The 25,684-nt window shown below is 37.2% G+C and overlaps 3 protein-coding genes across 8 annotated transcripts in view; all 3 read left to right on the top strand.

Moving 5' to 3' along the window:
* LOC107664417 (protein FAM102A-like) overlaps positions 1–15,452 on the top strand; it is a 39,009-nt gene extending 23,557 nt beyond the window's left edge. For 4 of the 6 annotated variants that reach the window (XM_016454985.1, XM_016454987.1, XM_016454983.1 and 1 more), the window contains exons 4-13: positions 4,320–4,440; positions 5,311–5,340; positions 8,314–8,430; positions 8,959–9,005; positions 11,463–11,617; positions 11,826–11,966; positions 12,658–12,859; positions 13,013–13,134; positions 13,304–13,373; positions 13,936–15,452. In XM_016454985.1, coding sequence (XP_016310471.1) covers positions 4,320–4,440; positions 5,311–5,340; positions 8,314–8,430; positions 8,959–9,005; positions 11,463–11,617; positions 11,826–11,966; positions 12,658–12,859; positions 13,013–13,134; positions 13,304–13,373; positions 13,936–13,981 — 1,051 coding nt within the window. In that variant the 3' untranslated portion in view covers positions 13,982–15,452. Of the gene's footprint in view, positions 1–4,319; positions 4,441–5,310; positions 5,341–8,313; positions 8,431–8,958; positions 9,006–10,175; positions 10,223–11,462; positions 11,618–11,825; positions 11,967–12,657; positions 12,860–13,012; positions 13,135–13,303; positions 13,374–13,935 lie in introns of all 6 variants that reach the window. The other 2 variants (XM_016454988.1, XM_016454984.1) reach the window with 2 other exon arrangements.
* Positions 15,453–18,505: 3,053 nt separating this feature from the next.
* On the top strand, positions 18,506–20,206 carry LOC107664400 (dolichol phosphate-mannose biosynthesis regulatory protein-like). The gene is made up of 4 exons (XM_016454957.1): positions 18,506–18,573; positions 19,118–19,207; positions 19,351–19,453; positions 19,552–20,206. Exons 1-4 carry the CDS (start codon positions 18,571–18,573, stop codon positions 19,605–19,607), a joined length of 252 nt encoding a protein of 83 aa, XP_016310443.1. The 5' UTR covers positions 18,506–18,570; the 3' UTR covers positions 19,608–20,206.
* Positions 20,207–20,634: 428 nt separating this feature from the next.
* Positions 20,635–25,684, top strand: part of LOC107664401 (phosphatidylinositol 4-phosphate 5-kinase-like protein 1) — a 13,461-nt gene continuing 8,411 nt past the window's right edge. The window contains exons 1-4 of the mRNA XM_016454958.1: positions 20,635–20,829; positions 21,743–21,937; positions 24,311–24,361; positions 24,539–24,693. Coding sequence (XP_016310444.1) covers positions 20,815–20,829; positions 21,743–21,937; positions 24,311–24,361; positions 24,539–24,693 — 416 coding nt within the window. The 5' untranslated portion in view covers positions 20,635–20,814. The remainder of the gene's footprint in view (positions 20,830–21,742; positions 21,938–24,310; positions 24,362–24,538; positions 24,694–25,684) is intronic.

A 25,684-nucleotide genomic window follows, 5' to 3' on the forward strand; every position in this document is an offset into this window, starting at 1 on the left:
TTTTACTGCCGGAAACCGATCTGCTGGTTCCTTCTCCCTCACCACCCTCGATGGTGGGGCAGCTAGGGGGTTACAAGGGTCCCCCCGGTGGAGCGGTCGGTTGCGATGCAGTTGTGTCCTAATACCGCCTCCAACCGGCAGGGAGAACCGTGCCTCCCCTCCCGGGTCTGTAGGTACTCGACTGGCCAGCGATGCTTATACGACCTGTGGAGAAGCTGCCTCCGCCTTACACGCTACGGCGTGATTGCAAGTGCACCAGGCCAAGGCACTGAGGGACTTGCATGAGGGTGGTCACGACCCGGAAGTTCGCAGAAAACTCCGCACCGCGGCAGACCTCGCGCCACGAGCGACGAAGGTTACGGCGCGGTCTCAGGGTCGTGCGATGTCCACTATGGTGGTCCAGGAGCGCCATTTCTGGCTGTGACTGGCTGACATGCACGAGACGGACAAGACACGATTCTTGAACACCCCCGTGTCCCAGGCCGGCCTTTTCGGCGACACGGTGGAGAACTTGCCCAGCAGTTCTCCTCCTTCAGGGAACGAGGGTTACCATATGTAACCGAGACGTTCTTTTTAGCAACATCATATGATCCCTTTAAAGTTGTGGCAGTTTTTCCTTGTGGGATCAAAAATGGTATCGAATATCAATTATTTCATAAATTCCAGAAATGCCACCACAAATAGTTTAAGTTTGTGGGAAACACTGTCCCTAACATCAAGTTTGAGCAATAGTAATGTCAAAAATGTTAATTTCCATTGGTAGCCAGCATTAAAATCCTCATCGGTTTCTAGAAAACCCATAGAAACTGGTAGGCAGAGTCACCACAAGTGTTTGACTTAAAGGGGCATCACATAAACAAAAGCCGTGACACCAGATCTTTACCACCACATACACACGACAGATTATTTACATTCTCATAACAACAGCAACCTAATCATTGTTTTGATATTGAGATGTGAGTCCAGAGAGGACCCATCCTTGTTTATTAAACCCTAATGAGGTCTATGAGGTTTTACACTTTAATGAGCTTGCTATCATTTGATACAGTTATGACTAGTGAGTGTCACGTCTCATAATATTATAGCAGTCATCAATCATGATATGAAGTCAGTTGTTAATCTTTATACCACAGTCTCACATGTCGTGGATATTGGGGAGATCAATCTTATTGCAGACCCTTTTATCCACATTGACTTGTGGATATACAGTATATTTGGACAGTCCCCTTGGAGCATACCGGGGGTTCAGTGCCTTCCTCTAGAGCACAGCAGTAATAGCTCATGAGTCATCTCTCAAGTGATTCAAACCTACCTGTTGTGATGTTTAACCACTATGTCACACCAAATTATGTTTTAATACAGCAAATGGGAGTGCTTATTGAGTTAACCTTGAGTTGGCTGGCTCATTTTTGGTTTATTTATTTATTTTCAAATTTGTCAAAAGTAGTGAATAAAAAGAAATTGCTTCATAACGGAAAAGTACCTACTTTGTCTCTTAATTGTGAAAGAATGGGAGTTTTATCAGCTTTGTTCATGTCGCAGATATCATTAAGGAAGTTGTTACAGTAAAGTTAGATGTTTTCATTGCAGCACAAGTGACTTAGCAGGCATTTATTGCTTGCCAGGTTGTTCATACAACAGATTATCTTTCCCATGTAATGTGTGGTTAGTGACAACAGCTTTGTAGTGGGTTTTTTCAGAAGGGCTGTTGGAGCTGTGTGTGTGTTTAATGGATAAATTACCTCCAGTCTCCATTTGTTTTGTGAATCAGGGGTGTTCTGAGTCACCCTGAGTACATACCATCTGAGAATATGTAGAACACCACTTTAACAGTGCATATCTTTGTGTCTTTGGGTTCATGTGTATGTGAGTTTACTGCCATTGAGTCATAGTGGCTGATTCTTATGTCTTTTGCCCTGTCGAAATGGACCCCATGCAGAGAAGCATTGTTTTTCATCCATATTCTGTTTGATGTTCACAACTAAAGATCTTCAGAACTAAATTGTAATATATATAGTAGAAACTTTAGTTTGTACACAGCAGTTTCAGAGTTCATGTTTGAGGTATGACCGTGTAATTTCTTGTAAAACTAAACTTCAAAGTCTTTTCAGGGAATAATAACCACAGACTTTGTTACATATAAATGTAAAACCGCTTTTAAAAAACCCCATTAGGACTTCCCGAGGAAGCCCATGGCTTTCTGCATTTCCCTACAACCTAATGTGATGACTGAATAACCCTATAGGTTTGTCCAGTCATGCTGTGCGACAGTGGTTTTGTGGACTGCCAGTTGGACTTGTGCTGTAGCTCCAGACGTGTGTGTGTGTGTGTCATGTGGAGTAAGTGTGGAAGTCTTCCTCCGCTTCAACTGCGTAATATGTACCTGAGTAGTTTTGGTTCACAATTTGCTTTTGAAAGGGAAATGATTTTCAGTTTACTGACTAAATAACTAACTGTTTAGTCTGGGATGCTAAGTCTATCTTTGTGATCAGGCATATCTAGCTCAGTCAAACGTGACCTGTAGCCCATCAGCAGTTGGTGTGTGTGTGGTACTAGTGGAGGGTCATTCTGTTCAGGGTCACACTCGGGTAATGGATGTGCCTTTATCCGTACTCATTTTCCATGGCATGCTGGCGGATATCAGGGACAGATGCCTTGGCAACAAGCCCAGGGTAAATAAAGGACAGGAGGAGGCCATCAAATCTTCCTCCAGGCACCGTACAATATGAAGGATAACAGTGTGGAAACAGGCGGGTAAAACCTCACAGTCAAGAGCTTTATCTAGTGAGACAGACACAATAGTGCTTGTTTTTTGATTGCTGTCTCCATATTAGCGGCCGGATAATGTTCTTAAAGAATTGTCACCTGTGTCTGGATATAAAAATTACTTTGAATTTCGTTATGACCCAGGGAGAGATGTCTGATAAAGGTGGCGGGGAAGATGCCCTACCTAAGAACATTTACTATTGTACAATATTTAGAGATATTTTTTTTGCATGTGTAGTATGATTATGCATGATCCAGTATATTATAGTATATATAAGAGAAAATAAATTTAACTGGTATAGCCCAAAAGTGAAAATCAAGAAAAGGGCCCTATCACTGTGAAAAAAACCCTCCCTGATAAATTTACAGAAGGCTGATCTTATCAATTTTGTAGAATATATAAAATATATTCAATATAAATTTTAAGGAATTATCTAAAAATTAATACTCAGTTGATACCCTGGTCAAAATTGACCCAGAACACACACATATATATACACACACACACACACACAAAATAACAATGTACAATTTTGACTTATTAAATACTTTTATTTTGATAGTCTTAAAACATTTGCAAAGTTTGGTTCCCATACTAAAAACTATGGATTTTATGGTCCAATATGGATTTGAATGCAATAGAAGGATTAATGTAAAACCTTGGTCGTATAATCGGTGTAAATGTATGCATTTTGACAATTTAGTGTCTGTGAATTATATAAAGGCCTATATTTTTATTTAAGGGCTGACAACAGGCTATGAATTGATTCTACTCAGTTAAACTATATGTTTCAGTGAATAATGAAAATGTTGATATGTACATTTAATTCATGGGATTATTAAAAATAACTCCAGAACACATCACTGGCCTCAAACTTAAGCTTTTTCACTTCAAAATTAACACAATATTTCTTACTGTATAAACTGAAATGAATATTTTGAGTTAACTAACAAATAGACATAACTTTTACAATCCACCAAGAGTTTATGAATGTGGTTGGGGATGTAAGAGAGCGGTGCAGTGCAATAGAGCTGCAGGAATGGAGTATGATGAAAAGGAACATAACAGAAAGCGAAGGGAGAACATATTGACCCACTTTCATCAAAGAGGTCTGCAGAGATGAAAGAATGAGAATGGTTCCTTTGGCATTTCATACTGTACAGTCTCTTTTACGTCTTCTGCTGCCACAGTCTAGCTTCATTTGTGTCTGAAAGCTCAGCTGTGTTCTAGTAGGTTTCTTAACGCTCTCATTTCCTGTGCAAAGTCCTGTTGTTTCACAAAGATGGACTGTTGTGGTGAAGAGCGATTAGTCCCAGTGAATAGACTGCACAAAAGTGTTCAGCATCTCTGGCCAGACTTTTGCAATGATATGCAACCCTGTGAACTTTCTGAAAAATCATCCAAAATGACGATATTGGCCATTTGTTAATCATCATAGAGTTCATTGTTTTGTTTGTTTTATCTGTGGTCTCCTCAGTAATGTTTCACTGGCCGCCTCATAAAGATTTGTAATAATGCTGATAACTAATTTTCTCTCTGTTTCTCTCCACAGGCAGGAGGTTCAGGAGAACTGTGTTCGCTGGCGAAAGAAGTTCTCCTTTGTGTGTAGGATGAGTGCCAGTCCTGCCACTGGGGTCTTGGACCCCTGCATCTGCCGAGTGTCTGTGCGTAAGGTTAGTCTTACTCACACGCACATAGATTTCATCTTAATCCTGTAACACGCATCTCAACAACACAACCATTATAATATATCAAAGAACTCTCTTTTCAGCCCTGCAAAAATAATATTAATAGCTTGTTTTAATCTGAAGTGATAAATAATATTTTCAAAGCATTTTTAAAGGGTGTGTAGCTATGGACACCTTTGGCCCTGTGGACTGTGGAGGAAATTACTTTTTTTTTTTTTTTTGGTAAATAAAATGCCAGACTTCTATGTCTTGCTAAAGTTAACTTCAAAGCTATTTTATGTATTATACATACACAAAGTTAAATAACATTTTCACACTTTTTTTGCACAAAAATTTAAGACACAATAAAAATATTGTGCTACCTTGTTTTTTTGTTGTTGTTTTTTTTACACATCACATGGGTTGTATTGTGTTCACTGACACTTGCTTCAGGCTTTGTTTAGAATATCATCAAAAACATGATTTTTAAATACAATTAAAAGATCTGGGTCTAGGACAAGGGTGAAACAATAAAATTTAACAAAGGCAATAAAGATTAACTGTTAGATATTGTTTCCAAACTATTTTAATATGACCTTCTTACAATTGAAATCTGTTAGTTTAAATAAAAATAAAAATGCCCATGGGACATAAAAGTGCCCACAGTTGAAAAAACACCCTTATCCAGCTTAACAGTCAGATTATGGAGGTATGGAGTTCATATGTTTGGTTTACTCCATACAGGATATCTGCTGTCTCATGGTTTCCTTTGCTCTCTTTACCCTTCACTCCTTTTGCCTCGTAGCGTCACCACACCAATAGCAAACATTGCATAACAAATAATCTCTCTCTCTCTCTTTCTCTTTTTCCCTGCAGGAACTTAAAGGTGGAAAGGCTTTTTCAAAGGTAAGAGCTCATCCCTCATCCCTTTTTTCTCACTCTCCGTGTAATTGTTTCTTCCTCACGTACTGTCTCTGTTACACATTTTTTCTCACACTCTGTAATTACAAAAGGTCTGTTTTTTTTTTCCTTGGGCCTTTATATGTTTACAAACACAAATCTCTTGTGAGTCACATGCTTATACACAAATATACATACTGTACTACACGACACGCAGGGCACCACATGTGCAGGAAATACTGCATAAATAAAAAGGGTGTAATGCTGTGGGAGGTTAGAGTTAGGGATTCAGTCATCTGGTCTGGGCCTGTCAGACATGTGTTTCCACACCTTGAGAATCTCTAAACCACACAGTTATCATTGCTTGTACCACCCTGCGTTAATTGTACAATACATTCAAGCAGTAACTGATAATAGACAAAAAGCTGAACACATATTTTCAGTAATACAGGAAAGCCTGACACAGGCCATCCCTCTTGTATCAACAAACAAAGGATATGAGACATTCCCTAAACAGGTAAAGGCCCTCAGTGTGATTACATATAAAAAGGTGTTTATATATATATATATATATATATATGGCAAAGCTGAATTTTTAGCAGTCATTACTTTAGTCTTCAGCATCACATTGAACTCTCATATGCTGATTTTGTGCTAAAGAAACATTTCTTATTATTACCAATGTTGAAAACCGCTGTGCTGCTTAATTTTTATAACGCCTTTTTCAAATTGTTTTCTACTAGCAGTGAGCGCCTTGCGCACTGTTTATGCGCCCCGGGCGCCTCGTGTTTAAGTCGCCTGCTGTGCCTCGCGGTTTTGTAGGGGCGCTCTTAGCGCCTGAAGTTGAAAAAAAAATCAACTCTGAGCAGAAAAGACGTCTTTTTTTTCCATTGTCCAATCGAATGAATGGAGAGGCGGGCCTTCCGTTGTGGTGACGGAAGTTTACGGTTGCTTGGGACGTCCGGAGACTGCAATGATGGAGGAGAAACTTGTGGTAGCTGTCGCGGGTTACCCGGAGCTGTATTTTTTTCTTAAGTTTCTGCTAATATGACAGTTTACTTAACAGCAAACCAAAGATTCTAGCGGTGACAGAGACACCAGAAGGTGCGGTGCGCCTTGCGTTTTCATACCTGAAAAACATGTTCTGTCTGATCGGGGCCATAGTCATATTGTGATGCTGCTGGTTCAGGTCATCATGGCCAAATTACTGCAGAGAAAGACATGTTTAGCATGTTTGTGTTTGTAATGAGTTACAGGAGGATGTTTTGTTTGGGAGTGTACATCCGTGTCCTTTTCTCTTCATTTACCGATCCCTTACGTCCTGAACGGGAGAACCGTGTCAGAACTGTGTGCTGGCGCAGCAGAAGCAGGGAACGAGAGAGGTCAAATCTATGGACTGTAACCGGGAATAAGCGAGAAACACAGGAAGGAGGGGGTGCATGTGACCTTTAAGATGAATTAAAGGGAGCCTTTGCTGTGGCAAATTTTTGAATGCTACAGTACATTGACCGTAATCTTATCAGTTAATACGTGTCATTGAACTGAAATGAGTTAACATAAATTTGATAAATTAAAATATTTGTGAATCCTGAAATCACATGCTAATTGTCAGTCTCAAAAAGAGCACAGAAAACCAAGGTTGTCTGGAATAAACCACGTAAACCTTTTAAGGACAGTCACAGGAGTCATTTCTAGAAAGGACAGAGGAAACGGTTTGTGCTAAAGGCAGCAGTGGAAAAGCAAATATAGATAAGGAAGGCCACAGACGCATGCACAGATCTGTGAGAAGATGTGAAAATACCCTAATGTTTCGTTCTCTCCTGCTTTTTATTGTCTCCTTTTTCAAGCAGGTGTAGAGACTAAACTGTACACCCAGGGTTCATAACACTCTCCGGCACTAAATACTGCACTAAATGATTTAAAATGAGCAAACTATTGGTCATTTAGCTTATTAGAAACTAACATAATTGCAAGAAGAATAGTCTGACAAATAGTCTTAAATATACAAGCATTTGTATTCCTCTAGAGCAGGGGTAGGCAAGTTCAGTCCTAGAGAGCCGCAGTCCTGTAGAGGTTTATTTGATGACATGTGAATTATTACTTGCATTAATCCATGGAAACTAATGAATGTTTTTTTTAAGGTTAATATATGATGATATTCTAATCTTATGGGTACACAAAGATGTATTAACATTGATACAAAATTCTGTTCATGGGCAGTAAAAAATATTTTTCAAAAATATTTATGGTGGGTTCGTCTTTCTCTCACTGAGGTGAGATAATAAAACATATCATTCTGTGTGTGTCTGTGCATTTGTCCCTTTATCCCTTGCTGTAATATCACACATCAATGATTTTTAAAGGCCAGCTGGTCACGTGCATCAGTGCTGACTGTATAGGGTATTCATCCAATAAAGGAAATGGAAAGAATTATATCAGCTACCGTTATATCATTAACCAAGGTTAATAGAATTTTTCGAGCAAGAACACACTGCTGAGAAAGAAGAGTGAGAAAGGGAGATAAATGTATGAAAAAAGCAACAAGAATGCTTACTGGTAGTGTTGGAGAAACCTTTATCGAGTGAGAAACAGAGAAGAGATTTCATGCATGACTGACTCTGCCAACTTCACATGCCTGTAGTTATATAAGAGAGCCCTTAAGAGTTAACCCTTTGCTTTCCTTTTCCCTAAACTAGCTTTCAAGATTCGTGACAAACTTCTGTTTTTATATTTATCTTTTTTTACTCTAAATAAAATGTACCTTGAATAAATAAGGCTAGATGTTAAAAAATAAAGATAAATAGGAAATGGATTTATGTCCTGAGTTATTCCTGGTGTCATGCTCATAAAGCTAATGGTATAACTGTGGAAAAACTGGAGAACTTACTCAAAAACCTGTTTGGAAAAGTTTAGAGCTATCATTTTTTGTATGGCTGAACTGATGATAAAGTCTTATTTATTCTCCTCTCTCATCTCCAGCTAGGCTTTGCTGACCTCAACTTGGCGGAGTTTGCTGGTTCAGGCTCCACTGTTCGCTGCTGTATACTAGAGGGCTACGACACCAAGAACACTCGGCAGGACAACTCCATACTCAAGGTGAGTGTGTCTCTGTGTAAATGCTTGTGCATATGGAGGTAGGCCCTGTCCATCTCTCATCTCATTTTTGGACTGACAGTACACATGTCCATTTTGAACAGCCTCGGTCAGTCAAACCAAAAGCTCAAACACTGTCTCTTTTTCATCTATAAAGGCCAGGAACCTATTTCTCTGCATTAATCTTAGCACCTTTTATTAGACTATTTGCCCTCAATACAAACACTGTCATCTAGAGTTTCTACACTGTGTGGGTGACATGTGACTGGTCAAACCCTCTCATCAACCCACAGTCAGTCCCTGTAATGACTGACTGACTCACTGTCTTGTAGACTTGTCAGGAGGAAAAATATGAAGGGAAAAAGACATTTAATCATAGATATTTTTGTAATTTTGACTCATTTTAATCTAGATTTCATGTGTAGGTTCCCACAAGCAGTCTATTTTACTATCCAAATGCATTTTGTTATGAGACAGATTTGGTTTTACATTTCACCTTTTATTTTGTAATATTTTCATCTTTCTTCCCAGGTTACTATTGGTATGACCCTTCTCTCTGGAGATCCCTGCTTTAAAATGTGAGTGTGTTACTGAATTTACTATTTCTTAAAGGGGGCAGCAGATGCCCATTTTCCACAGGTTGGTATGATTCTTTAGGGTCTTCATGAAATGTCTGCCAAATACTTTGGTTCAAATTTCTCAATGGTCGTGTAAAACAACACCCTTTTTACCTTGTTAAAAACAGCTCTGTTCACAGCGACCCGTTTTGGTGCATGTCTCTTTAAATGATAATGAGCTACTGCTCTTTTCCCTAAACTAGCTTTCAAGATTCGTGACAAACTTCTGTTTTTATATTTATCTTTTTTTACTCTAAATAAAATGTACCTTGAATAAATAAGGCTAGATGTTAAAAAATAAAGATAAATAGGAAATGGATTTATGTCCTGAGTTATTCCTGGTGTCATGCTCATAAAGCTAATGGTATAACTGTGGAAAAACTGGAGAACTTACTCAAAAACCTGTTTGGAAAAGTTTAGAGCTATCATTTTTTGTATGGCTGAACTGATGATAAAGTCTTATTTATTCTCCTCTCTCATCTCCAGCTAGGCTTTGCTGACCTCAACTTGGCGGAGTTTGCTGGTTCAGGCTCCACTGTTCGCTGCTGTATACTAGAGGGCTACGACACCAAGAACACTCGGCAGGACAACTCCATACTCAAGGTGAGTGTGTCTCTGTGTAAATGCTTGTGCATATGGAGGTAGGCCCTGTCCATCTCTCATCTCATTTTTGGACTGACAGTACACATGTCCATTTTGAACAGCCTCGGTCAGTCAAACCAAAAGCTCAAACACTGTCTCTTTTTCATCTATAAAGGCCAGGAACCTATTTCTCTGCATTAATCTTAGCACCTTTTATTAGACTATTTGCCCTCAATACAAACACTGTCATCTAGAGTTTCTACACTGTGTGGGTGACATGTGACTGGTCAAACCCTCTCATCAACCCACAGTCAGTCCCTGTAATGACTGACTGACTCACTGTCTTGTAGACTTGTCAGGAGGAAAAATATGAAGGGAAAAAGACATTTAATCATAGATATTTTTGTAATTTTGACTCATTTTAATCTAGATTTCATGTGTAGGTTCCCACAAGCAGTCTATTTTACTATCCAAATGCATTTTGTTATGAGACAGATTTGGTTTTACATTTCACCTTTTATTTTGTAATATTTTCATCTTTCTTCCCAGGTTACTATTGGTATGACCCTTCTCTCTGGAGATCCCTGCTTTAAAATGTGAGTGTGTTACTGAATTTACTATTTCTTAAAGGGGGCAGCAGATGCCCATTTTCCACAGGTTGGTATGATTCTTTAGGGTCTTCATGAAATGTCTGCCAAATACTTTGGTTCAAATTTCTCAATGGTCGTGTAAAACAACACCCTTTTTACCTTGTTAAAAACAGCTCTGTTCACAGCGACCCGTTTTGGTGCATGTCTCTTTAAATGATAATGAGCTACTGCTCACCCCGCCCCTCTCTTCTGTTTTTTGTGTATATGGTGGCGCCTTACCATCAAAAACAAAACTAATTCACTATGTCCTCAGTGGCTCTCATGTTGGGAGAAAATGAAGAATCTTATTTTCAATTTACATCCAACTGCAAAACACCTGCATTGCTTGCGAGACATTGTTCTTGCTACAGCTGCTCAAGGGCGGAGAAAATGGCGGACAGCATACAACTGGCTGAGGGGAGAAATATGCTAATACGGGACGGTCCGTCAGACAGTCCGACATTTATAAGCAAACACCATGTAAAAGTGAATTTTGCATCCGATGTCCCCATCAAAATGTTTTGAATGGTTTTCAACCCCGTTAGGGCCCCTCAGCAAACTTCAAATGGGGCCTCAAGATGATTTTAAATGATTTAAAATAAGACAAACCAAGAATGGAAATAAGCTAAAACAACTAAAAATAATGTATTTTTTTCACCCCATCAACGGCTATTTTTCCTTTGAAGAACCAGATTTTGAGTATAAATTTTAAATGTGTGATTTCTATCCCTGGAAAAGGTCATGTAAATTGCTAAACCCTTATAAAGAATTAATTTTTTTCTAGTTATGCCAAGTTCTTAACTATTTTACCAGGTAAAAATTATTATCGTTAATTCTTATAAATTAAATCATGAGTGAATGAAAAATGCCATGTCAATTCTTTGTTAAAATAAGTGGGATTCAGCTATTAAAACGTCTGGAGTTTTTAAATGCAATTATTTTAACTATAATTGTTTTAGTTTTTTAAATCTATGGACACTACTAAGTTCTGTAAATGAAAATAAATGTGGTTGTGGACAATGAGGGGCCTTGGCGTAAAGAAAGTGCACTGTGCTTAGAAACTGTTGTATAGTTATCTTGATCCATGCTCAGTATAGCTCCTCTCTTGTTTACATTTGTAGTCAATGTGTAAGTATAAATTATTGAGAGAACACATGCTCTTATTGCTCGCTGATGACATCTAAACTTGCTTTCTCCATTTCCTCAGGCCTGTGAGCACAGCTAAGACCATTGCCATGGCTGGGCAGGACCCCTCTCTGCAGCTGGACCGCAAGGGAGAGGGCACCGCTGACCACTCTGCACCGCCCCATGGTGGCAGCACTCGCCGATCAATCAAGAGCAGACCCTGTGTGAACAACTCTGGTATAACCAACACACCTACAGTAGACCATCTCTGAAATGATGAAATTTGGAGAATGTTAACAAGTAGATAAATGCTTTACACATTTACAATTGTATTAAAAATGCACAGTATTTTATGATGACTTGGTAAGGACTTGGTATATTGTTTTTGTTATATATTTTGGGCTTTCGAAATGAATGGTGCTAACCTGAGGTTGTTTGTTCTTAGGAGGACTTCAGGAGGGATTGGAGGAGAACCTGTCCAGTCCAGATGAAGTGTTTCACACGGGACACTCTCGCAACTCCAGCTTTGCCAGCCAACAGAGCAAAATCTCAGGTGGGACTCAGGGCATGATCAAAAGAGCATCAGGTACAGATTATAGCTGATTACAGTATAAAAAAACAACAACTTCAAACTACACTTCTATCTTAATTGTATTTTTATTTTCAAAAACATCAAATTTACATGTAATCATTTAGATTTACAACTGAATAAAATCTTAAGCAATTTACAATATGATACAGGAGACAAGATTTATACAGAGATTTTTGTGTTCTAAAATCACAAACATTTATTGAGAGAAAATTTCACTTCAGAAAAGTGAGTGTACTTTTTCATTTGCATACACTACCATTCAGATGTTTGAGGGTCGGTGAGAGATTTTTAATGTTTTTAAAAGAAAGATCTTATTCTCACCAAAAATACAGAAAACTGTCATTTTAAATTGTAATAATATTTCACAATATTACTGTTTTTACTATTTAAAATCTTTTAAAATTAATTTATTTCTGTGTAAAGAACAGCGTTTATTTGAAATCGTTTGTAGCATTAAGAATGTCTTTACTGTCACTTTTTTTTTAACTAATTTAATGCATCCTTGTCTGAATATGAATTTCTTTCAAAAACCTTTGAACTGTAGTGGGTTGAAAAGTTAAAGTAAAAAATAAAATTCTTACATTCCTTTGAACAATTTTTTTTTTCTTTCACTACACTGCTGATTATAATCACAAGAACTGCTACTCACCCTTAGTCTTGTGGGATGTGCTTGTCCTCCACGCAGGCTACAGTACAGAGCACTCTCACTCCTCCAGCCTGACAGATCTGTCCCAGCACCGGCGGAACACCTCCACCAGCAGCAGCAACACATCAGGAGGGACGTCTACGACTATTGAGAGCCCCGTAGAGCCAGAGAAAGAGCTTGTAAAACCAGAGAGACCCCCACGTCCTCCACGACCTGCTCTGCCCCCAAACAGACCCTCAAGGTGCGGAGTCACTGGCAACATCAAGATACTAAATGACTTTGTTGTCTTATGTTAATCTGCACAAGAAGAAATGGCATGTATTTAAAACCCGAAGTATAACATGACTGAGTTGATTTGAAAGATAAGAAGTATCTATTCTGTATATCTACACAGGAGAAAGAAGGACTCTGTGGAGAACCATCCCACATGGGTGGACGACACGCGCATTGATGCAGATGATATTGTGGAGAAGATTGTGCAGAGTCAGAACTTTGCAGATTTTAGCAACAATGAAGGTGTGTTGAGAAAACATTTGGACGTATTAACTATTTAGCACCATTAGTTCCTCTTAAGCTTATTTGAATTCAACACTTTGATTACTGATACATATATGTGAGGGTTTTCCCCTCTTGTGAAGCCTTCACTTCTCTGAAGCTGATCATTCTGTCACTCTTTCTCTCACAGACAGCAATTTAACACTGTTCGTCAGTAGGGATGGTACCACAGCATTGAGTGGCATCCAGCTTGTCAACAGGTAAACTGGTGCTCTCTTTTATATGCCTTTTAATTTAGTGTTCCGGTTATAAATTTAAGTAGTATGAATTCAATTATTCATTCGTTTATTACACTGAAAAAAAGAATTGGTGTAGAAACAATTTTCACTCAAAAATTGCTAGTAAATATCACAAACAATTACAAAGAAACGGAAAGTAACCTTGAATTAAATGTAAAAATTTGAAGCAGATCAACTGAAGTATTTTCCTGTAAAACATAATCCAATAATCTTTGTTTTATTTATAACTTCTACTAAAAATTATATATTTTTTACAGTGTACTTGTACTACCATTCAAAAGTTTTTAGGTCTGTAAGATTTGAAAACATTAAAAAAACTCTGTTTTCATCTTATGCACACCAAGGCTGAATTTATTTGTTTATAAAATGCAGTAAATACAGTTATATTATGAAATATTCTTGCAATTCAAAAAGAACTGTTTTCTATTTTAACGTGTTTTAAATGTAATTCATTCCTGAGTTTCCAGTAGTGTATTTTGTATTTTACTGTTATAATATCATGTGTTCTTTTACTCTTTGGCAGGGTGTCTGCGGGTGTTTTTGAACCGGTGGTGATTGAGAGCCATTAGATCTCCAAGGCCACAGCAGTCACTCTCTCACACAGCCAATTTTTATTTTGAAATGATGGCGAGAGCAAGACAGAGACTGGATGTGAGAGTGGGCACCTGACGTCACAACTTGCTCCTCTTATGGGTCTGACATATTACTCGCCTATTACAACTGTAACACCCTAATCATGCATTACATTTGCTGAAAAAACGGTGGTGGGGACGTTCATTGTTCTATGATTAAAAATGAATGAATCATAAATATTTTACAGCGGATTCTGAGAATACAAACTACTTGAAATGCCTTAAGAAATGAGGCAAGATGGGAGCTTCAGTCTAACACTGTGAAATATGAGGGCAGTCCAAAGGTTTTAGAAAGAAAATTCAGTTCAATGTTATATTAAAATTTTAGCAGCTTTTCAGATATTTAATGTTTTGAGGTGGGATGATTTAATGTCTTATATTTCTTTATGATGCATTTCACACCCCTATTATATACAAACCACTGAAATCCACCTGCCCTTGCATACAATATAATAATGCAGTTTAGTCAGTAACCAGCGATAAACATGGAATAATATGCATGAAATCATGTATGGCTGGCCATACAAATATGTCTGAGGCAAAGAAAACAGTTAAGCCATTCCCCCATATAACCACTTTCAGTATCTCAACACTTGTGCTTGTTTCTCAGAGGTGGGCAATAGTTTGCTTACATATGTTCCTGCTGGACTGGTGAACATGAAATACATAAATATACTGTACTGCCCCCCTCTCTTTCTCTTTTTCTTTCTTTCTCTTTCTCTTTTAGTAAGTAAAATTCTCAGTGTGTTTCTAACTTCGTCTGTCAATATTCTTATCTTTCACTTTGCTTTTCATTTCAGCTTTGAATATTCCTGTGACTATGAGTTTTGGCTCTGACAGCACTGCTAAGCCATTTGTGGCATTCTCTCACTAGGGTCTTGTCGGTATCAAAATGCCATAGCCCACTGAGATCCTACATTGTGCAGCTAAAATATTAAGAGCAATTGATTTGGAGAATCCTTGTTGTAAAATGCAGCTGAATAATTGCATTGTTTGTAGGGCTAGATCAGAGACAGTGACTCATAGTCACACGTCTGTCCTTGGCAATAGGAAACCGTGTACAACAGGCATGACAGTGAAACGGAGAGAACGGAAAGCCCAGTTTTCAGTGTTTCTCTGTCATGCACTGCTTGTTTGTCATCTATTTAGTTATTCATGATCTTTGTCATGGAGATGAATCTTTCTCAGTTGATCTGAGAGCATTCACCACATTCAAGTCTGACATTGTGGGTTATATTCCCTTTTTTTGTCAGTTGAGAGAAAAGTGCAATGTGGGCCTGTTGTTTTGTAAAAGCCCATTTTAATGAGTTCTTTTTAGCCCTAAAATATTTCACCTGTCCGGTAGCTTAAAATTACACATTTAAACAGAATCACTGTTCTCTAGTACAGTGTTTCTCAACCAGGGGTCCGTGGACCCCTAGTGGTCCTTGACGTAAAGCCAGGGGGGCCGTATAAAGTATGAATTTTTTCTTTCTCTTTTAGTAAGTAAAATTCTCAGTGTGTTTCTAACTTCGTCTGTCAATATTCTTATCTTTCACTTTGCTTTTCATTTCAGCTTTGAATATTCCTGTGACTATGAGTTTTGGCTCTGACAGCACTGCTAAGCCATTTGTGGCATTCTCTCACTAGGGTCTTGTCGGTATCAAAATGCCATAGCCCACTGAGATCCTACATTGTGCAGCTAAAATATTAAGAGCAATTGATTTGGAGAATCCTTGTTGTAAAATGCAGCTGAATAATTGCATTGTTTGTAGGGCTAGATCAGAGACAGTGACTCATAGTCACACGTCTGTCCTTGGCAATAGGAAACCGTGTACAACAGGCATGACAGTGAAACGGAGAGAACGGAAAGCCCAGTTTTCAGTGTTTCTCTGTCATGCACTGCTTGTTTGTCATCTATTTAGTTATTCATGATCTTTGTCATGGAGATGAATCTTTCTCAGTTGATCTGAGAGCATTCACCACATTCAAGTCTGACATTGTGGGTTATATTCCCTTTTTTTGTCAGTTGAGAGAAAAGTGCAATGTGGGCCTGTTGTTTTGTAAAAGCCCATTTTAATGAGTTCTTTTTAGCCCTAAAATATTTCACCTGTCCGGTAGCTTAAAATTACACATTTAAACAGAATCACTGTTCTCTAGTACAGTGTTTCTCAACCAGGGGTCCGTGGACCCCTAGTGGTCCTTGACGTAAGGCCAGGGGGTCCATATAAAGTATGAATTTTTGTATAAATTTTGTATATTTTGACATGACATGTTCCCACGAAAGAAAAATCCAGTATAGCTGATGATATGGCCAAATACTGGACAAGTCAGCTAACTTTAATTATACTTGACTGCATTTGGTCCTCACAAAGACACACAAATGATACATAGATGAGTCAGTTTTGTTCTGGGGGTCCTTGAGGATGGTTCTGAATTGGACTGGGGTCCGGTACGCCAAAAGGTTGAGATTCACTGCTCTAGTACACTGCAGAGGTGAGGGTATTTGTGTTTTAAAAGTGTTTTAAATTAATATGAATTTTCTTGTTATTCATGCCATTTAAAGCGAAAAAATGAGTCTGTGGCATGATCCAGCTGCTTCCCTGCAGGATTAGTACACCTGGGAATTAAAAGTAACACTAACTTTTAAAGGGCAAAATATACAGTATGATAGTTATGTGGCCTGATAAAGCCTAGTGTTCTGGATCTTTCTGCTTAGCTAGTATATAAAGGGATTCTCTGAAGACACTGAAAAACATATCTAATTGTTCTTGTTGTTTAGTCTTTGTCTTTCTTCTACTCTTACACAAAAAAGCGATTCGCAACTAAGAACAATAACTTTATCCTGTCATTTTTGTATTTTCGAGCCAGCAGGCTGGTTCACTGGAATCTGTTTCAGGGGGATTTTTCCCCTCAACCTTGATGTCAAATAATTCTTTAATGTCTAACATTTGTGGTGAAATGATGTCCGTCAGTGGTTCTTGTTCTTTCTCTCTCTTTCTCTTACAAACACTTTTGTAATGGTTTTTAGTCAGATGCAGAAGAGAATATATACAGTGGGTACGGAAAGTATTCAGACCCCCTTAAATTTTTCACTCTTTGTTATATTGCAGCCATTTGCTAAAAATTGTTCATGCTATATTAACATTTTAAAGAAAAGAATTAAAAGGACAAAATAAAATCCAACATTTAGCTTATATATATATATATATATATATATATTATGAACGTGTATATAAAACTGATTAGTTATGAGTTTGATTTAAATATGCAAATCTAAGGATTAACTGCATTGAGCAGCACAGGCTCCAGGATACTGAAACCTCAGATGATAAATATGTAAAGTTCACTACAACAGCACTTAAATTCTGAAGACTAACTAATGTCACGCACATTCTCCAGAATGTTTCTCTTCATTTCTCCTTTACTATCAAAAATGATGAAAGCTATGCACTTACAGAAAGCTTTCCATGATAACGTCCATATTAATGACAGCAACATTCATAAAGTAAAATATATTCTGGAGATTTCTTTAAAAATATATAACATATAGTATATAAATGAGTTTACCACTAAAGTACTATGGAAATGAATGTATTTTTCTGATTGTGACAAATATTTATATATTAAGATCACACATAAGCAATGTGGTGTTGCTCCAAAGTTTTCTTGTCTTATGTTTGGTTTCATGCATGGAGAGGATACTTTCGAATGATGGACCAGAATTACATTTCTACACTCAAATGTGAATGTTTCTTTCTTTAATGTAACTGTCAGGTGAAATTATCTGTATGCATTGTTTTGGGGAAATAAAGATAATGTTGGGTATCATAATAAATAATAATCTTTGTTGTGTGATTTATTTAACAACATCCAGCTATTAACTCACCATGATGAATGATTTACTTTTGATGTATGTTTTTTTTATTGACAGTACATGGAATATGTGCTAATATTTATTTTTAGTAATATAAATGTTTAATAAATACAGTTTGAAACAGGACAATTGGGCATAGTAGTAATAATAATGAAGGATTAAATTGGCTGTAGTAATGAGGCTGAGACTAAATATAATATAAACATTCTATAAACTATAAACATTTTGTTTAATCTTTGAGTTATTCTCTTAACTTAGTTTACTAAACTTGGTTCCTTTAACTTAGTATATTTGACGTAGATATTCTGTGGGTGCTATATATCAAATTAAACAAGATAACCAGATGATACCAGTTGTTTAATTTAACATCATAGTCTTGAAACTGCTTCTGTGACTTGCAGGAGGATGGTGCTCTTTTAGGATTTCACTGCTGTAACTCAGCTATCCTCGCTTTCTGCTACAAAAAAAAGATCATATTTTAATATGAGATGTGCATTTAGCGCGGCTTCTAACCAGAATCTGTCTTTGAGCGCCCTCGTGTGCTGGAACATTTAGAGATAAAAAAAAAACTACAATTCCTAGCACGACTTCCGTTGTTAGTCGGAAGTACATTTCAAAATCGTCTATTGGGACATTTTGGTTGCATGCGGAAGTGAGTGACACGTTCATAATGGTAAGATGATCTGAAATAGACGTGGAAGTGTTATTTTTTTTGTCGTTTGTTTGTATGTGTATTAATATTACGCTTATTTGTAGGTCGCCGCGTTGTTCCTAGTTGCTAACTGTCTAACTATCTAGTTAATATGATTAATTAGCTGCACAAGAGTTTCACACTGTACAGTCCGTAATTAGACGACATAAATAATTCACTAATACAAAAATAGTTCTGATTTGTTCATTTAAATGTATTTCTTAAAAAGTATTTATTTGTTCATGATAGCTAATGTAATGAATAATTTGACCTCCCACGGAGATCCAGACATAAAGACCCTTCATAAACACACCACGAGCGTGTATGTTTGCAAGAAAAACTTGACTTAAAAACACATCATTTGTTTATTTCAGACAACATATGAATTCCTCAAAATTAAATATTTATTTTATTTGTTTTAAAATATGTTTATTATTGTATGTTTACATTTTATTTTAAATGAATGAGACATATTAAATGTAATTTGCACTTATGTTTGAGTTTGATAAAAACAATTTATTTTCAGGCAACCGGAGCAGATCAAGCTGTTGGTTTTGGACTTGTTGGTTTTAGTCTGTTACTGTTTACGTATTACACCATTTGGGTCATAGTATTGGTAAGTGGTGTTTAATGCTTAAACTTTAACAACATTTAAATCATAGAAATTTGTTTTGCAGTTTTCCAAATTGATATGACACCCATAACATGCCTTGTTTGATATGGTACTGAAAAAATATTGAAGTTCTGCCCTTCTTCCAGCCTTTCGTGGACAGTGACCATGTGATCCACAGTTATTTTCTTCCACGAGAATATTCAGTCATACTTCCTGGAGTTGCAGCATTAATCCTCTTACTTTTTGTTGGTAAGCAAGCAATCTGTCAACATGAAAATGTTAGTAGTATATCAAGTTTAACATGTTCTGCTCTAGTGACCAAATTTACCTTCATTGTTTTTTTGCAGGCACCTTCATAGGGGTGGTAACGTGGAAGAATCGAAAACCTAAGAAAGTTGATTAAGACTCTCCAGGCTTTTATGATTCATCTGGTCACAAGAACGAACTGTGTTGATTTCACTCATGTACAACTTCATGTACACAGCCACGTGAAGATGAACTCTAAAGCTGCTCGCCTGGATTCCAGTCATTAGACATGTTTAGGTGGTTCTTAAAATAAACAGCAAAATAGATTTCATTAATAGCCAAAGCAGTACTGAACATGTAGCTACACAGTAGTCTGTTTGAGCTTTGTGCATCTAATGGCCACAACCTTGACTGAAGACCACACTACCTGTGACATGCTTAGCTTTGGAGAATTCTTTCCATAGTCAGGGAGATAAAAGCAAATAATACATGAGAACACAATTTTGGCACCTAAGAGATAGGGCAGATATATGTATACTGTGTATCTGGAAGACCTCTAAATGGAATATGGGATTTTTCTTTATGCTTTAAGTTGAGGAGTTTCAACTGTTCATTTATGTTGTAAATAGATGGATTTATAAGCTGGAGTGCTTGCTTCTAGCAGCAAAATAATTCAGGACACCAATCTAAAAAGAATAAGAAAGAGAACTTTCTGTAATACCATAAACAATCCCACATTAAAACGAATAGAAATATGCTTAACTTTTTATATTGTTGTTTTTGTTTCTTTCTTGTTTTATCTATCTGTCTATCTATCTATCATGTACTTGTCATAAACTCTTAAACGTTTCGAAGGGTGGTTTCTGCAGTAATTCCATACAAGAACCATATTTTTCTAAGTGTAAAGTACATTGAAAATAATCTAAAAAAACTTTTCCCACTATGTTTGTGCCATGGATGTTAAAGGTTCTTTATGGAACCACACTTTTTAATGTGTATCATCATATCAATAGAGAATGAATGTTACAGTGTATTTATAATATAAGTATTATGTTTATATATATATAAATGACATGAATAGAGAGAATGTACTATGTGTAAGAATCTTAGTCAAAGGTTGTAATACGTGTAAAATATCAATCTACTATCAACAACTAATAGTTTTGGCTGTTTGTGTCTGCATATTTGGCAATTGGTCGTTCAGGTCCGTGTTTTCGGTAACTAAGCGTGTGTGTGGGATGGGCCGCTGCAGTCGCGCTCGCTCGTTCTGATGAGAGACTGATAGAGCTCGAGCTGCTCATTCCACGCACTGGCCCCATCCACGACCCGGCGGACGGACGAGGACATGTATTAGAGGACCCATAATGAATCGCGCTGAGGTACGTGCACATCTGTTATTATTAGACTGAAAAGACCTTGTTTCTGTTATTTTTGTCGAACTGAAGGTAAACTGAAGTTCCCCTGACAGTTCGACTGGCTCTTCCTGTTTTAATATTCGTTGGTTTGTTTAAATGTTCATCAAAAACGGTCTTTGTCTGAATTCAGAATAATGAAAGTATACGTTATTTTGGACTTTGACTTGCTCTTAATTCTGCACTTCATATGAGGATCTGATGACAGAGGTCTTTTTAAGTCCCAGGCTGCATTTAGAGAGGGAAAAGCTGAAGACTGATATTGTAAAATTGGATTTCTTTATGCAGAACAGCTGATTACCATCACTGAAACAAATGAACTTACGTCTGATTAAATATTTCTCTGGCACTCAGTGTACAGGGCTGAAAACCCCATTTAGGCACATGACACTTGGGAGGACAAACTAAATCGGCTTTGGCTAAACTATGAGCCAATATTGTTTGAAACTATGATTTCCTCATGTGCAAACAACACACTAGTGTCTTAAAGGAGCAGCGCATTTATTGCAGCTGATGGCATGTCAGATTTGTGCTATGACCTGCTGCAGGTGCTCTGTTCCACCGTGATGGTGCTGCATTCACTAGAAAAAAAGAATAACAAATAATTAATAATTATTTTCCTGTCTTGAGTGACAGGACCTTAAGTCCTCTGATAATGCACTTGAACAGATACAGATTTTGTTCTGTTGTCAGGGAGACCTTAACCAGTTTCAAGATGATGACAAAACCCTTTGTCAATAAAACATGAGTGCAGTAAAATATATTAATGTCTCATATATACATAAACACACTCACAAAAAACTTTTAAAAATATGTGGACATGCATGTCGTTTTTACTAAGGAGTCCTGTATATAAGTACATGTCTATTGTATGATGTAGATGGAGATGTCAGGGCCAGGTGTGAGCCGACACAGACGCACAGTGAAGAGGAGACGGTGGGGAAGACTGAGGCAGCAATGGAATCTGCTGGGTCTGTTTGAGATCGACCAGCAGCATGAGTTTTACAGTCTCACCTGTATGATGAAGGAAGGGCTGTGTGCCGCTGTGCAGAACACCATTGACAACCCTTTACCTGTGAGTATACACATGTTTATGAACCTATACATCATCCAGTCCCTATTGAATATTACTTCTTCCATCTTAAAGAAAAGATTACAATGGCAAAGATGCAGTTAGAGCTAGAGTATTTGATCCATTTGAGGACTCCTAGGGGTCTGTGCAGAAGATATATAAAGCATATACAATTTTCTTTCATCCGTATCAGGATCAGAATGAGCTTTATTGCCAAGTATGTCACACACACACACACACACAAAAAGAATTAGTCTTTGTAACAGGAGATCAGGATCAGAATGAGCTTTATTGCCAAGTATGTCACACACACACACACACACACAAAAAGAATTAGTCTTTGTAACAGGAGCATCCAGAGCGGATAAAGCACAGACATAATAAAGGCAATAAAATATAATATAACACAATAATAAAAAATATAATACAATACAGTAATACATATAGAATACACCCTTAGAATTACAATGTACAGATATGCTATTTACAGATGTACAGTTATCAGATATGCCATTAAAAATAAAAAATGTGTGGCACCGATAACCGATGCCATCTCTTACTACAGTATGTCTATTAGTTACTGTATACGAGTATTTAAATTTATGCCCATTTACAAAGCTATTATGAAGTTTTACTAAGAAAATCAGATAGAAAGCCCACTTAGAGGTATTTTAGATTTTTTTTTTTAATTCACCATAACATTTTTCCTTAATCAGTTTTATCAAAGGACATTATGCAAATCTTTTTATGTTGTTTTCCCCGCAGACATCACTAATATCAACTAGTCTAACATCTACCACTCAAACTGATATGAACAAATTGATCTGAATTTATCAGTCACAGATCATTGCAATCAAACCAAAATAGAATCACAAGAATATAAACAGGGTAGCTCACATTACATTTTCAATGTTGAATTGCATATTGAAATAAAAGGTGAGAGAGACAAAAGCTTTGGTATCAAAGACCTCCAAGGAGACAGGCATGTTCCATTTACCATTAATTAGTATGAGGGCAAGCTCCATAGAGAGGACCATATTTAGTCTGATCTTTCCATGGAGACTGTGTGTTTGTGGTGCTGAAGGGGCACCATATTACAATGTGTTTAGCTTGATTAGAGCTGTTTTTATCCTGGTAATTTGCTCAAGAGCAACAGAGCAGAGGGTGTGGAAGAATAACTAAGTATTTCGGTAACAAACACCATTATATTGCACACATTGTGGAGGAGGGACAGAATTCAAACAATGCAATAGTCCTCAGTGCATGGTAGCGCCACAAGAGAGGGGAGAAAGGTTAAAGCAGAAATCAGTAGTGAAAAATAGTGTAGAATGCAGTTGGGTAAATGGTATAAGTAAATAATACGCATAAGCCTGATACACAATGTATTTCTAAGCTTTAGTGTATTATAGAGGAACAAGACAGTACTATTCATCTCTGAACGTGGTACTGTATGTGCATGACTAATTTTTTCCCACATAGGCTTGTCACATTTTTGATGTTTCATAGATTATTCATGTAGCATTGCAATGCTTTCTATAAATACATTTTCTTATTGAGATGATAGAATATTGAAACCGCAGTGACTGTGGCATTCACTGATGCCTAAAAGAAATACAGGGCCACCAGCAAACCAGGACAAGACAAGGACTACCAGTTGGCACCCCTGACTACATTTTTAGTATGGTAAAACCATACAACGAATTGCATGGTTCTGGTCCTGGATGCTGTCAATAAGATGTTACAGCCATGCTAAAATACATATTTACATATCAGGGAACTTAAGTAAAATAAATTATAGTTTTGTGAAAAAAAATATGCCTTTTTATGTTGTAAACCATTTTATGAAACCAGTAAGGCAATCGATCTCATGCTATTTTGTGAATATAGTCATGAATAAAGTGTTTTAAAACCAATTATACACATTAAAATGTACTCAGATTATAATAAACTTGATTTCACATGAATATTGTGGTAACACACATGGATAGACTTAAAACATTGACCTCTTCCCCCTTTTTTCAATATAGCTTTCTGTTGCCATTTTCAGTGATCCACACAGATTTGTGAATGAGGCAAACACATCCCTTGATTATTATCTACTCAACCTATTTTGTATTGTGGTTGTTGCACTCATGGTCTTGTGCTTGTTCGGAAACAAACACACACATAGATGTTGCAGACCCCTGATTCTATTGAATCTAGTCTGCTTAGGCAGCAGTATGACGCATGAATGTGCTGCCTGTTGTCTGGGGGTCAAAGCTCTTTTGCATCTCTCTCTCTCACACACTTAAACGACAAACATTACCTGCAAAAGCATGTAATCAACTGTACGATATGAATACTTTTCATTATTGATCATATATTTTGTGTTTTTAGGATGAGTTGTCTGAGGATGACTACAATCTTGAGGTTACTCAAATCCATAAGGTATGTTAAAGGAAAGAGCGAACACTGCTTACTATAATTTTAGCATTTTTTTTTTTGCTGTACCATACCACAAAATGTGACTGAATTACTAAGCAATTGTTGAGCATGTGCTTGTTTTGCTTGAATTATGCAAAAGATATTTATATGGAATTGTGTTGTGTTTGTGACTGCGTGAAGGACTTCAGGATGGAGACGTACGCTGGGCCGGTGTTTGTCAGTCTGCGGCGCTCCCTGGGGATGAAAGAGAAGGAATATCAGCAGTCTCTCTCCTCTGAAGGCAGCTACCTGCAATTCATCAGCAATTCCAAGAGCAAGGCTGACTTCTTCCTAACGTGAGTCAGCACAAATGCTTCACATGCAGGCGCATATGCACCAGATTCAGCATAAGGAGGAAGAGACAGACCACTCATAGAGAAATAAATGGGAGAAATCACATAGTTCAATATGGCATGTATAAGAAGGGCTGTACTGCTCTTTTAAAGAGCCTTTTTGATAGATTTTTATATCTGGATGTACATTATAATTTTAGCATGATTTCAGTCACATTTATACTGTTGTTGTCAGATATATATATTTTTTTAATACAGTTTTTGATTTGAAATGTGTTATTGAAACATAATCTTAACAAACGGCTTTGGGAAGTTTGGTCTTTCCCCATTCATTTAGATAGCAGTACTTGACTTGATAATAACTGCCCTGTTGTATTGCCAAAATAGTGTCTGACTGAACTGATGTAGGCCTATACCTATGGGATGAAATTAGACTCAAAATGATTAATAGATGCACGCACAATTATCCATGTACTGCATACATTTTATACATGTATCTTACTAACCACAAACAAATGCCTTTCAATTTGAGTCTGTGGAATTCGGGATTAAATGATTGTGCAGCGATTTGTACAAATACAGACATGTTTGCGAATAAAAATGTTCTGTTCTGCATTAATATATCATAAATTGCTCATGCAAAAAGGAATCCATGCATATGTGGATCAGGTGACACACGTGCATTAATTGACGTCTAGTTCGAGTCGATCTTGTTCGGTTCATTTGGATTTTGAGACTTAATTTTCGCAGTTTACAGCATTTCACGTCCCCCACACACACAACTACCAACGAACAAGGCCCAGTGCAATTCATTAACGTGTACACGATTTGAAAAATTCGCAAATGTGCGTCACTACACTAAAACAAATGCTTTTCAACCGGTGTCTGCAGAGTTAAGAATTACATTAATGTGCAGCATTTTGTTCAAATAGAGACATATTTATGAATACAAATGTTTCAGTTTGTATTAAAGTATCATGATTTGTGCATGTAG

This window comes from Sinocyclocheilus anshuiensis, unplaced genomic scaffold (genome assembly GCF_001515605.1).
Source record: "Sinocyclocheilus anshuiensis isolate Anshui unplaced genomic scaffold, SAMN03320099.WGS_v1.1 scaffold351, whole genome shotgun sequence".
Classification (NCBI taxonomy): domain Eukaryota; kingdom Metazoa; phylum Chordata; class Actinopteri; order Cypriniformes; family Cyprinidae; genus Sinocyclocheilus; species Sinocyclocheilus anshuiensis.

Bases quoted from the DNA above. Each gene is read 5' to 3' on its own strand.
- LOC107664400 (XM_016454957.1), top strand. The intron at 19,208-19,350 runs GTAAGTGGTGTT...CCCTTCTTCCAG, and splicing joins CCATTTGGGTCATAGTATTG to CCTTTCGTGGACAGTGACCA. The intron at 19,454-19,551 runs GTAAGCAAGCAA...GTTTTTTTGCAG, and splicing joins AATCCTCTTACTTTTTGTTG to GCACCTTCATAGGGGTGGTA.